This window comes from Microtus pennsylvanicus, chromosome 1 (genome assembly GCF_037038515.1).
Source record: "Microtus pennsylvanicus isolate mMicPen1 chromosome 1, mMicPen1.hap1, whole genome shotgun sequence".
Classification (NCBI taxonomy): domain Eukaryota; kingdom Metazoa; phylum Chordata; class Mammalia; order Rodentia; family Cricetidae; genus Microtus; species Microtus pennsylvanicus.
The window spans coordinates 101,926,891-101,939,934 of NC_134579.1; the positions used below are offsets into that span (position 1 = coordinate 101,926,891).

The 13,044-nt window shown below is 49.6% G+C and overlaps 1 protein-coding gene across 6 annotated transcripts in view; it reads left to right on the forward strand.

The window, feature by feature from the left end:
- Hip1 (huntingtin interacting protein 1) overlaps positions 1 to 13,044 on the forward strand; it is a 126,996-nt gene that overhangs the window by 75,012 nt on the left and 38,940 nt on the right. For all 6 annotated transcript variants that reach the window (XM_075976845.1, XM_075976856.1, XM_075976884.1 and 3 more), the window contains exons 2-7: positions 1,960 to 2,023; positions 4,150 to 4,292; positions 5,462 to 5,518; positions 8,550 to 8,630; positions 11,134 to 11,210; positions 11,836 to 11,897. In XM_075976845.1, the coding sequence (XP_075832960.1) occupies positions 1,960 to 2,023; positions 4,150 to 4,292; positions 5,462 to 5,518; positions 8,550 to 8,630; positions 11,134 to 11,210; positions 11,836 to 11,897 (484 nt within the window). The remainder of the gene's footprint in view (positions 1 to 1,959; positions 2,024 to 4,149; positions 4,293 to 5,461; positions 5,519 to 8,549; positions 8,631 to 11,133; positions 11,211 to 11,835; positions 11,898 to 13,044) is intronic.

The window sequence follows — 13,044 nt, forward strand, 5'->3', positions numbered from 1 at the left end:
TTGGGAGGCAGAGGCAGGTGATCCCTGTGAATTGGAGGCCAGCCTGGTATACGGAGTGAGTTCCAGGATAGCCAGGGCTACACAGAGAAACCCTGTCTGGGGCTGAGGAGGGGAGAGAGATGAGCGCCAGCGTCCATCTCTCTCTGCTTCCTGCCTGTGGATACAATGTGACCAGCTGACCCACCTCCAGCTGACATGCCTTCCCCACGATGATGGATGGGACCCTCAGCCTAGGAGCCATAAGCTACCTTTTCTCCCTCCTGTGGCTTTTGTTAGGAATGAGAAAAGCAACAAAGACCCGGCTTCTTCACCAACCCCAGTGCTAGATCAGGTCTTTCGCAGTTGTGTTGGACCCCAGGCTTGGAGGCAGTGACCCCTTAAATACAACACTGAAAAAACCCACCTCATTTATAGCAAGCCCCTGTACTGCTCAAGAGCCTTCTGTGGGCCCCCAGCATCAGTGCGTCAGTGGCGTTACCATCCTCTCCCTCACAGTGGGAACCTCAGCTCGTTCTAACCCGTGAGTCTTTCTCATAGGCGCTCAGAGAGGTGATTGGCGGGTAAAATGATTTGATTTAGAGTGTGGCAATGATTTGCTTCAGAATAATCCAGGGAATGAGGGCTCAGTGGTTGGTGGTAGCTGTGTCTCAAAATAAACAGACAGACAGCTAAACAGAGCCTGCACTGGGCCCAGTGACTGGGGGTGCCTGCACCAAGCCTGTGATCTGTTTGATCCCTGGGTCACACGTGGTGAAAGGAAAGAATCAACTCCCACGGGTTGGCCTCTGACCTACGTGTGTGCATTTTGGCAGGCATCCTTCCCCAACCTCTCCCCCACCCCCGCAATGCACAAAATAAATAAATAATTAAAACCTTTTTAGAGAAGTCAAACAACAGAGGCTTGGATGGCGGCTCAGGGGTTGAGAGCACACATACTGTTCTTGCAGAGTGCCTGAGTTCAGGTCCCAGCATCCACATCAGGTGGTTCACAGCGCTAGCCCCAATGCCCCAGCCTCTCCTATGTCTGCACTCACATACACATACCTGCAGCCAGCCACACACAAAGACATAATCTTACAAAATAATAAACCTTTTAAAAAATCCCGGCTACCAACTAGCTTCCATGATATGATGCGATTTGTGCACGTTATTCACGGGTCTGGGAACGCTGTTAAAATTAGCACCAGGGTCTTGATTTTGAAAACAACAGGAAAGGAATAATTTCATGTTTTTCCATGTAATTAAGGAAGGAAAAAGGATTTGCTCTCGAGCTGGAAGATGACCAAGAGTGGATGGAGGGCCAGGGGAGTTTTGTTTGGTTTATTATTTGGGGGAAAAGTACTTGCTCCAGCTCTTGCGTGAAGGTCGGGGAACACTTGTGGATTGGGATCTCCCCTTCCGTCTTCCTGGAGGTCCTGGGAGGAGCACCCCGATTGCCTGGCTTGCCGTGCAAGCACCTTTACCCACCGATCCCTCTCGCCAGCCCTCAGTGGGAAGGTTTAGAAATGGCCAAAGGATGGCTGGCTGGTCTCAGGCCACAGTGGCTCCCCGACACCAGCATCTCTTCCTCTTGTATTCCGAGGAATAATGTTTCCCCGGGGATGAAAAAGCCTTCCTTTGTGTGGCCCCCTAATTACCAGGCTGTTGTGCCAAGCCAGCGAGTAGCAGGCGGGTGCAGCAGCTGGGCACAGCCAATGCCAGGCAGCAAAGCCTGTTCCCTTGGGACAGCCTGGGACAGCTGGTCTGGGAGCACTGCCCACCTCTGCCCCCCTCCGACCCCCAAGCTGGGTACCCGCAGAGGATCTAGAGGGCCCTGGATGGTCTAAGGGCAATCAGAAACCCCAAGGGTCATTGGAGGGGAGGGAGGAAGAGGAAGGAGTGGGAAGTTGGGAGGGTCTCAGCCACTCTCAGAGGCTTATTTATTTCATCTCCTTCCCCTCCCCCATCTTGTTTTTGCAGACTGTCAGTGTCAATAAAGCCATTAATACGCAGGAAGTGGCCGTGAAGGAAAAACATGCCAGGAATATCCTTTTGGATGTGATCCTTGGGAGGCCGACCCTGGAAGGGGGGTCAAATATTGGGAACTGAGGTCAGGAGGAGGCTTCTCGCCTGCCAACAGGAAGAGTAACTCTTGCCTGGGACAGAGGGCTGCCGATGGAAGCCACTTCCGGTCTAACTACAGACCCAGAGAGCACCGGTCTCAGACACCCAAGCCTGGCAAGGCCCCAGGGACCCAGGAGGCCGTCCTTTTCTCTGTATTTAGTTAAGTCTTCAGCCCAGGATAGATGACTAATTGAGGGGTCCATTAACACACTAAAGCAACCTGGCCACCAGGTTCTCCCAGAATCCCCCAGTCCCTGCCTGTTACATAGTCCTGGCTGGCAAACCCACTCCCCACCCCTAAACTTCTCTAGCCCAGATGCTGGCCTGCCCTTCCCTATACAACCCCACCGTTTTGGTGACCTGGCCTTTTCAGCTCATCTATTCTTCCCTCTCCCCTCACGGCCCAGCTCAGTCTGGTCATGTCCACTCTGCACTCTCCCGATGTCCCAGCCTATGGCTCTCCGTGCTGAGCTTCTCTCCAGCCTCCACTTTTTGATGGTTTTTGATGGTGGTGGTTGTGAGACAGGACCTCATTGTGTCCTACAAGTTGGCCTCAGAATTGGGATACTCCTGCTCTCGATCCCACTGGGATTGCAGGTGTGTGCCGCCATGCCCAGCTTCTCTCCCTCACTTTAATAATGTCTGAGAAAGCCTCCTAAGCTGGCTCAGCTGGCAGAAGCTGGTCACGACGGACATCCCTCGTCTGGTTCTCAGAAAGCACAGTGGGCCAAGGAAGCTTGTCTTCACGGCTGCCCTCCAACATCCACACATGTGCTGTGGCACGCGCCGCTCACGCCCACACACGCATGGCATCCACCTGAACAGTGATCACAGGCACAACAAAAGTCAAAGAGGGAACCCCGTTTAAGGTGGTGGCCATGCGCTGGAGAGATGGCTCCGGGGTTAGGAGCACTGGCTGATCTTCCAAAGGACCCAGGTTCAATTCCCAGCACATACACGGCAGCTCACAACTGTCTGCAACTCCTATTCCAGGGATCTGACACCATCACACAGACATAAATGCAGGCAAAACACCGATGGACATAAAATACAAATAAATAAATTATTATTGTTTTAAATGGTAGCAATGGCCCCAAGAGCCCTACCCAGCCAAGGCCACCCCTAGCCCAAAGTCACAGGTGCAGATTAGAGGGGCTGTCTCTCAACACGTTTCCATTCCTGGGGACAGTGGTGACCCTAATCTCGGCCACTGGGAGGATGAAGCAGGGGGATTGTCATAGTTGGAGGCCAGCCTGGGCTGCCGAGTGTGGGGGCAGGGGACTGGGAGTGTGGCTCAGCTGGGAGGCTGCTTGCCTAACATGCCCAGGGTCCTCGGTCCCAGCCAGCCCCAGCCTGGCATAAACCAGGTGTGTCCTGTGTAGCTGTAATCCCAGAAGTCTGGAGGTGGGGATAGGAGGATCAGAAGTTCAGTCATCCTCTATTAACAAACTAATTCCAGGACAGCCAGGGTACTTCAGTGTTGACCCAGTCTCAAAACGACAGGGGAGGGGGTTGCTGTTAAGCCTGAGGACCCGAGTTCAGTCTCGAGACCCCCGCATGGAACTGGTTCCAACAAGCTGTCCCCCCATCTTCTACACATGTACCTGGGCATCTGAGTTCCCACACATACACATGCACACACACATAATTATAATGCATAAATAAATGAAAATGTAATTTTTTAAAAAAGACAGTTCCTTTTTCGGGGAAACTTATAAAATAGAGAACAAGATATTTTAATACCCGCAGCCTCCAAACTGCCGGAGCATACGTGTAGAACTGTGGGGTGGCCGGGTGGTGGTGGCGCACGCCTTTAATCCCAGCACTCGGGAGGCAGAGGCAGGCGGATCTCTGTGAGTTCGAGACCAGCTTGGTCTACAAGAGCTAGTTCCAGGACAGGCTCCAAAACCACAGAGAAACCCTGTCTCGAAAAACCAAAAAAAAAAAAAAAAAAAAAGAACTGTGGGGTCACAGCGGTGAGTGGCGCCCCACCCTCCTTGCCAGTACCACGTGCCAGGCCCTTGCTTTCCCTGACTCCCCTCTCACCGTGCATCCTGGGCACCCACCATGAGAAAGGGGCGCAGACATTTTGGTCCGTGGTTAATCGACTGCCTCTGTCCAGCAACGCCATGCTATGCTGGAAGTTCTGTCACGTCTTCCACAAACTCCTCCGCGACGGACATCCAAACGTGAGTCCCTGGGGCAGCAGGGGAGGCCAGTGGCGCATGCGAGGGGGGGGGGGCGGGGACGGGGACGGGGACGGGGACGGGGGTGGGGGGTGGGGGGGACGGGAAACTGATTTCCGCTCCTGTCGCCCATGGCCCGTGACAGATGCCAGCAAGCAAAGACCAGAACGGAAGCTTTAAAGATATATTTTTATTTAAATGTGTGTGACTATGTGAGTGTATGTCACATGTGTCCAGGTGCCTGACGAGGCCAAAAGGGGGCGCCAGATCCACTGGAGCTGGAATTCCAAGATGTTATGAGCCTTCCAGTGTGGGTATTGGGAAACAAGCACTCTCTGTAGGAGCTGTGAAACACCCTTAACTGCGGAGTCATCTCTCCTGCTCCAGGAACTGAATCTTTAAAACTATTTTATCCAGAGAGCCAGGAATTAGAGAAGACCGTGTCTCCTAGCTCATCTTAAGCCAGCAGATTATATAGGGAGAAGGGGGTGGAGACAAAGGTTGTCAATCATTTCAGGGTTCAGCCTTGCCCATTTGCTGGGGTGATCCCCCATATTTCTGATCAAGAAATCCCACTTTACTTCTGATATTTGTGCCTCTCATTATCATCCCTTGCACCCTTCTCTCATTCTGTGGGTGTCTGGGCTCAAATATTTATTGATGGGCTTGGTCAGGTTAGTGTCTGCTGGTGTCAGCCTGTGCCAGAGGCTTCTGGGCCAGGACGCAGTGTTACACTCCAACTGTGTGAAGCCAGCAACATTGTGTATGTACTGATTATGCTAAACAGCATGAAGTACAAGTTTCTTTGTAATATAGAATATGGAAGCACCACGTTCATCTCTCCTGTCCCCTATCAAGAGCAATCGACAGGCCTACAAGATAATCCCAGGAGCCCAAGGTGGAAGGAGAGAACTGATTTCTGAAAGTCATCCTCTTATCTCCTTTTATATGCTGTGGCTCCTGCTACCCATTCACACACACACACACACACACACACACACACAATCACACACAATGGAAAAAGAGACTGCTGTCTGCTGCCATAGCCCTGGTCTTTGATTTCCCATAGGAGGTGGGGTCATCCCTTCTGATGGGTCTCTTCCCCACCTCAGCCCAGGAAGATTGTCCTGGCCACCCGTGTCTCCTCTCATGGATCTTCTCTTCTTTTCTAGGTGCTAAAAGACTCTCTGAGATACAAAAATGAATTGAGTGACATGAGCAGGATGTGGGTAAGTGTGGGGGTGCACAGGGGACCCCCTAATCCTCATACCATATCATCAAGAGCATGGGATGTAACAAGTTAGCTTCTTGGTTTGGTTTGGTTCAGACAGTGTCTCACGGAATCCAGGCTAGCCCCAAATTGACTATGTTGCTAAGGCTGACCTAGAACTCATGATCCTCCTGTCTCCCCTTCCTGTGTGCTGGGATTGCAGGGATGCATGGCCACGTCCAGTTTATACAGTGGTGGGGGAAGCAGGCACCCTGCCAACTAAACCACATCACCAGCCAGCCCATCTCTGATTGTTTAGCTTCTTCTGTGAGGGGCGAGCCGAAGATGTCGGAAGCTACAGGCAAATTCTAAGTCCCAAGAGCTTGTCCTGGGGACATGAATTCCATGTCATGAAATTAGGGTCCCTCACAGGGACTTGTCATTGTGCTTGTGCCCTTTGTGGTCACAATACATTGCACTTTCAATTCTTTGTTTCGGGGCTGGAGAGATGCCTCAGCAGTTAAGAGCACTGGCTGCTCTTCCTGAGGACCAGAGTTCAATTCCCAGCATCCACGTGATAACTCCAGAGATCCAGTGACCTCTTCCGGCCTCCTCAGACATGCTTACATGCATACACAGACCCCTATGCCCACAATGCACCTATACACCTAATAATATAAGATCAAAAAAATTAAAGTTTTATCATTTGTTTGAGGTCTCCATACATAGCCCAGGCTAGCCTAGAACTTTAGCCTCCTGAGAGTTGGGATTATATAGGCATGCAGTGGGAAGGTGGGGTGGGAACACAGGAGGGGTGGAGGTGGTAGGATATGCATTTGTATGTGAACACACACACAGTCAGCCCCGGGCATTGGTCCGCAGTAGCTCTTCACCTTGTTGGGTTTGTTTTTGTTTGGTCTTTAGGTTTTTGAAGCAGGGTCTCTCTGTGTAGCCCTGGCTGTCCTAGAACTCACTGCGGAGACCAGGCTGGCCTTGCCTCACTGAGATCCTCTTACCTCTGCATCCCTAATGCTGGGATTAAAGGCTTCTGACATCACCCTACACCAAGCCTTACACCTCATTTTAAAGATTTATTTATTTATTATGTATACAACATTCTGCCTCCATGTATGCCCGCATGTTACAGATGGCTGTGAGCCACCATGTGGTTGCTGGGAATTGAACTCAGGACCTCTGGAAGAGCAGCCAGTGCTCTCAACCACTGAGCCATCTCTCCAGCCCTTACACCTCATTTTTTTATTCAGGAGCTCACTGAACTTGTAGCTCACCGATTAGGTAGAGATGGTTGTCGGGTGAGCCCTGGGGATTCTCCATCTCTGCCTCTGCAGCACTGCAAATTCACTCTGTGAGTGCTGACCCCTGGGCCCGCTCAGCAACTACTTACCGACTGAGCCACATCCCCAGCCCTTGTTATTTTTTTTTTAATCTCATTCCTTGCCTTCTTATGGATTCATTGGGTCTCACTATGTAACCCAGGCTAGCCTTCAATTCCAGATCCTTCTGCCTCAGCCTCCTTGGTGCTGGGCTTGCAGATGTACAGCCACACCTGACTTCCTTCACGATAGCTTTTAAAAATATATTTTTATTTTTATTCGTCTGTGTGCGCACAGGGCACTGATGTAGGCCAAAAGAGGGTGTCACATTTGCTGGGGCTAGAGTTACAGGCAGTTGTGAGCGAGGAACTAAACTCAGGTCCTCTGCTAGAGCAGCGAGCACCGTGCACTCTGGACAGCTGAGCCATTGCTCCAGGTCTTTACAAGGTCTTCTGCCTGGTAAATAGTTTAGCTATAGTAATGAGAGCCATGCCATATATCGCTTTTTCTAATCTTATCATCTGTCCTTAAAGATCTGCTTGGCCATCTGGTATTTCTAGTGAATTTTAGTTATTCTTCACATTTTCTTTTTGTGCTCCTCCCCCACCCCCTTTGGGAGCTACTCAGTTTTCCTGGGAACACAATTCTTTGAAGTCAGTAACAAAGACAGGTTTCTCCAGAGAGAACCTGTGTTTGCCTCTGCAGAGATTGATCTCAATTAAGCTCTCAGCTGCAGGTTAGGAATTCTGGGAAGGCCCCTGGGGAGTCTGCTGGGTCTCCCTCCCAGGGCTGGTTTAACACAGGACTGGGTGGAGGAAACTGAACTTGAATATCTGTGGGAGTGCTGGGGTGCGCACCCTTTACATTTTTATTTTTAAGTGTGTGTGTGTGTGTGTTTGTGTGTGTGTGTCTGTGTGCGTGTGTGTGTATGTGTGTGTGTGTTTGTGTGTGTGCGTGCGTGTGTGTTTGTGTGTGTGTGTCTGTGTGCGTGCGTGTGTGTGTCTGTGTGCGTGCGTGTGTGTGTGTGTGTGTAGTGGAGGGGTACCTGACACCAAGCATGGCTGCAGGAATCAGGGTCTCTCTTCTACCATGTGGGACCCTGGGGTTGTCAGGCGTGGTGGCAAACTCCTTTATCCTCTGAACATCTTTCTAACCCCAATTATATTTATTACGTGTGTTGGGATGGGTGGGGCACATGTGTGACGTAACACTCATACAGATTATGTGTGTTGGGATGGGTGGGGCACGTGTGTGATGTAACACTCATACAGATTATGTGTGTTGGGATGGGTGGGGCACGTGTGTGATGTAACACTCATGCAGATTATGTGTGTTGGGATGAGTGGGGCACATGTGTGACGTAACACTCATACAGATTATGTGTGTTGGGATGGGTGGGACACGTGTGTGACGTAACGCTCATACAGATTACGTGTGTTGGGATGGGTGGGACACGTGTGTGACGTAACAATCATACAGATTATGTGTGTTGGGATGGGTGGGGCACATGTGTGACGTAACACTCATACAGGCGACACCTCGCCTGTGGCAGTCAGTCTTCTCCTTTCACCACGTGGGTCCCAGGGGTTGACCCATGACTCAGGTTGTCTGGCCTGGCATCAAGAGCTCTCACCCACTGAGCAACCAGTAGCCCTAGAAAAAGGCTGAAGGCGAAACACTGCCTCAATGTTGATGCAGCTTTCTTCTTCCCCCAAGGGCCACCTGAGCGAGGGGTACGGACAGCTGTGCAGCATCTACCTCAAACTACTGAGAACAAGGATGGAGTACCACACCAAAGTGAGCACCTGCCGTTCTCCAGGGCGCCTGCTCCCTCGCCCCATCCCTCCTCCAAGCCCTCCCCCAGTCTTCCCTCCAGACTCTACTTGATCTTTATTATCACTCTAGGGAACAGTCTGGAGCCTCAAGAAGTGGGGGTGCTGTAGCCCAACTCTAAGGGGAAGTCAGCTGATAGAACAGTGGTGATGAGGGACCCCAGGGTGACCTTTTGACCTGTGACCTTTCACGGAGTCATTTGTTCTGCATTTCACAAATAGGATAACAAGTCATCCAGTGGGTGGTATTTCCTGAGGAAAATGGCGAACCTTTACTTATGTATATAATTAAGATTTATTTGTAGTTTGTATGTATTGTCTACATATATGTATGTGCACCATATGCATGCAGAAGAGGGTGCAGATCCTCTAGAAGGAGGGTTATAGACAGACAGCTGTGAGCTTCCATGGGGTGCTAGGAACTTAATGCACCTCCTGTGCCAGAAAGACCAGCAAGTGCTGTTAACTGCTGAGCCACCAATCCAGCCCGTCTTGGCTTTTAGTTTTGAATTATAGTTTTATTTATTTGGGGAGGTAGTGTGAGAGGACAGCTTAGAAGAGTCGGTTCTTTCAGGGCTGGAAAGACAGCTCAGAGGTTTAGAGCGCAGGCTATCTTTTCAACAGGAGTAGGGTTCAATTCCCAGCACCCACCCCACACTGCAGTTCACAGCCATCTGTCACACCAGTTCTAGGGGCTCCAAGGCTGTTTTTCTACACTCTGTGGGCAGCACACATACACATGGTGTATATACATACTTGCAGGAAAACATTCATATGCATAAAATAAAATTAAATCTTTTTTAAAAAATCATTTGGAAGATAAAAATAATAAATAAAATGTACTCTTTATTAAAGTATTAGGGGAGAAAAATAGTTTACTCTCCCTTTCTATCATGTAGTTCCAGGCATCAAATTAGGGTCCAAACAAGCCAAAAATAAATAATAAAATAAGTAGCATGTGATATGGCAAAAATAAATGAGTTCTCACCTTGTTCTAGCTCCTTGTCCAGGTTTTCAGTCTGGAATTTAGAAGTTCTTGATGCATGGCCACCTATCTTTCTATGATCTGTTTCCATGTCCTATGGTGTTTTGGCTAACTCCGCAGCTGAGGCAGGAGAATCGCCTAAATCCAGAAGGAGATGTAGCTAAATGGGCAGGCACTCATCTAGCACGCACGAAGCCTTGGTTTTCATGGCAGCACTGCATAAACCTAGTATAGTGTGCACGTCTAATTCCAGCACTCAGGAGGTAGAGGCAGGAGGATCAGAAGTTCAAGTTGTCCTTAGCTACATAGTAAGTTTCAGGTCAGCCTGTGTACGTGGACTTTTCTTTCCCGCCTGCCAGTTCCTGAATAACCACAGTGGAGACTCAATATTAATTAAAAATGCTCGCCAATAGCTCTTACAACTTAAATTAACCCATTCTTTTTTTTTTTTTTTTTTTTTTTGGTTTTTCGAGACAGGGTTTCTCTGTGGTTTTGGAGCCTCTCCTGGAACTAGCTCTTGTAGACCAGGCTGGTCTCGAACTCACAGAGATCCGCCTGCCTCTGACTCCCGAGTGCTGGGATTAAAGGCGTGCGCCACCACCGCCCGGCTTAACCCATTCTTCTTATCTAAGTTCTACCACATGGCTCATGGCTTGTTGGCTCATTTTGTTCTCTTCCCTGCTTCCTCTGTGTCTGGCTGGCAACTCCGTAGACTCTGCCCTTCTTCCCAGCATCCTCCTAGTCTGACCTCCCACCTAATCTCTTCCTGCCCATCTATAGGCCAGTCAGCTCTTTATTAACCAATTGTACAAAGCTTGCTCCACAGCAACCAAGCCTCAAAGCAGACAAACAATAAAAAACAAATAAAACACTTGAGAACGTGGTCCTGTCTCTCCTGGATTCCCATGAGCTCACTGTAGTAGCTTTGGTAAGAGGCCAAGGCTGAGGAGATTGAATGGGAATCAGAAAGGACCAGTGATAAGTGAACGTCTACTGCCCAGGGATCCCTGAGGATCGCCTGGGGAACATGCTCGCACACTGAGTCTCATTGCACCTTGGGAGGACATGCTTAGAACGTTCCAGGACTCTTGCAAGAGCGGGACCTTCAGCTCCAATGATGGGTAGTAGACAGTGGGTGGTCTTTCTTGGGAGCCATTAAGGGGTCTGTGTTTGTGAGGTCATGCAGACTGATCCTGCCTCCCTCAAAAGTGTGTAGTTGACATAGGACCTGCTACATGTATTTAATATAGGCAGCCTGTGTTTGCACTGGTCTCATTGGGCTGTATAGGGGCCTTTTTCCCCCGCGGTACTAGGATCGAACCCAGGTCTTTGTACATGCAGGGAAACCACTCCATGTCTAAGTTGTGCCCTCACATAAGTGCTCTGTCCTGAGTGACTTTGTCAACACTCCACCCACTTATCTGCACCCTCCGCCCTCTTGTGCTTCATTTTATCATCTCCCTTCACCCAAACTTCCTTCCAGAATCCCAGGTTCCCGGGCAACCTCCAGATGAGTGACCGGCAGCTGGATGAGGCCGGAGAAAGTGATGTCAACAACTTGTAAGTGGCTATCGGGCTCCAGACCCAGTAGGGAAGTAAGCCTTTGTGATTTGGTTTTTTTGTTCCTGGAAATGGTAAGAGGGCCTGAAGGTGCGACACAGGGGCTGGGGTGAGGAATGAGTTCCCCAGGTGACTTGGACTCAAGGCCACTTACCACTAGTGCTGTTTCTGTCTGGAATCCTACCCATGTGTATTTCAACATGGTTCCTCTGTCCCAGTCTCCACTAACCCCAGACCAAGCCCTGTCATCTCTCGTTTCCCTGGTGGAAGCTTGAGAGGCTTAGTCTTTAAATAACGTTCATGATAGATGCTTGGAAGGAAGCTGGAACATATGCCTGTACCGGCAAGATTGCCCCTGAGCTCACATGGGAATCCTAAGGGTGGGGAAGCAGGACAGCACTGAGGTGTATGAAAACTTGGCTTTCGTGACTGAGGGTGTGGTTCAGCGTTAGAATTCTTACCTAAACACTTGCCTAAAATGCCCCAATGAGGTGCTGGGGATGAGGCTTAGCATTATCAAGCTTGCTTAGCAAATACAAGATCATGGATTTCATCTTCAGCGTTCATTGGGCATGGATGGGGGCTTGGGCCTATAGACTTTGATTTCTGTTTCTTCTTGTGTCAGTTTTCAGCTTACAGTGGAGATGTTTGATTACCTGGAGTGCGAACTGAACCTCTTCCAAACTGGTGAGTCTCTTCCCTCTTAGCTGACCCAAGCTGTAGTGAGAATCATTCTCCCAATTCCCAGCCTGATCTGTGTGGTTCAGCTGGCCCAGCCCTTCTGTTGGTCTTTTCGTTTCGTTAAAGACAAAACCTTTGTAGCACACGTTGGCTTCAAACTCGCAGCCATCCTGCCTCTACCATCTGAGCATTGGAATTACAGGCTTGCACTGCCATGTCCAGCGAAACGAGCCCTCGTTTGTTACCGATGGTTAGCAGAGGGCCTTGAAGCAGAGCTGTCTCGTCATCTTTTCTCTCCTCGCAGCCTTGAAGTCAGTTATTTCATGTGAGACAGGGAGACCGGTTGCTCTGCTCATCCCAAGGAGCCTCCCTCTCCTCTGGCTACCAAGCTCTCAGAGGCTATTTCACCCATTCTGACAGCCATGGTTCCAGCCAGTCCATGAATGGAGCTGAGCTGCTACACTGGCAATGCTTTCTGCTCAGAAGAGGAGTGCAGTCATTTTTCTTTGGGCCACCAACTAGCTCCTAAATAAAGACGTGGAGACTTATTATTAATTATGAATGCTTGGTCTTAACTGAGGCTTTTCTCACTAGGTCTTTTAACTTAATTTAACCTGTTTGCTTTGGGTCTCTTTACCTTACATTCATTCCATATGTCCTACTTTCCTGCTTCCTCCGTGTCTGCCTGGGTGGCCCCTGGTGTCTCTTTCTTTCTTTTCTTTTTTTTGGATTTTTCGAGACAGGGTTTCTCCATAGCTTTTGGTTCCTGTCCTGGAACTAGCTCTTGTAGACCAGGCTGGCCTAGAACTCACAGAGATCCACCTGCCTCTGCCTCCCGAGTGCTGGGATTAAAGGCATGCGCCACCACCGCCCGGCCCTGGTGTCTCTTTCTATCTTCTCCTGAGCCTAAATTCCTATCCTACTTATTCTCCCTGCCCAGAAGTCTCCTCTATACCAATGGGCTGTTCAGTTCTTTATTAGACCAATCAGGTGCCTTAGGCAGGTAAGGTAAAACAGTAACACATCTTTACATAGGTAAACAAATAGTTCATAATATAAACAAGTGCAGCACATCTTTTCATAGTTAATTAAACAAACACTCTGCAGTAGGGCAGTCTGTCTTGAACTAGGGATACGGCTCATTATGGTAAAG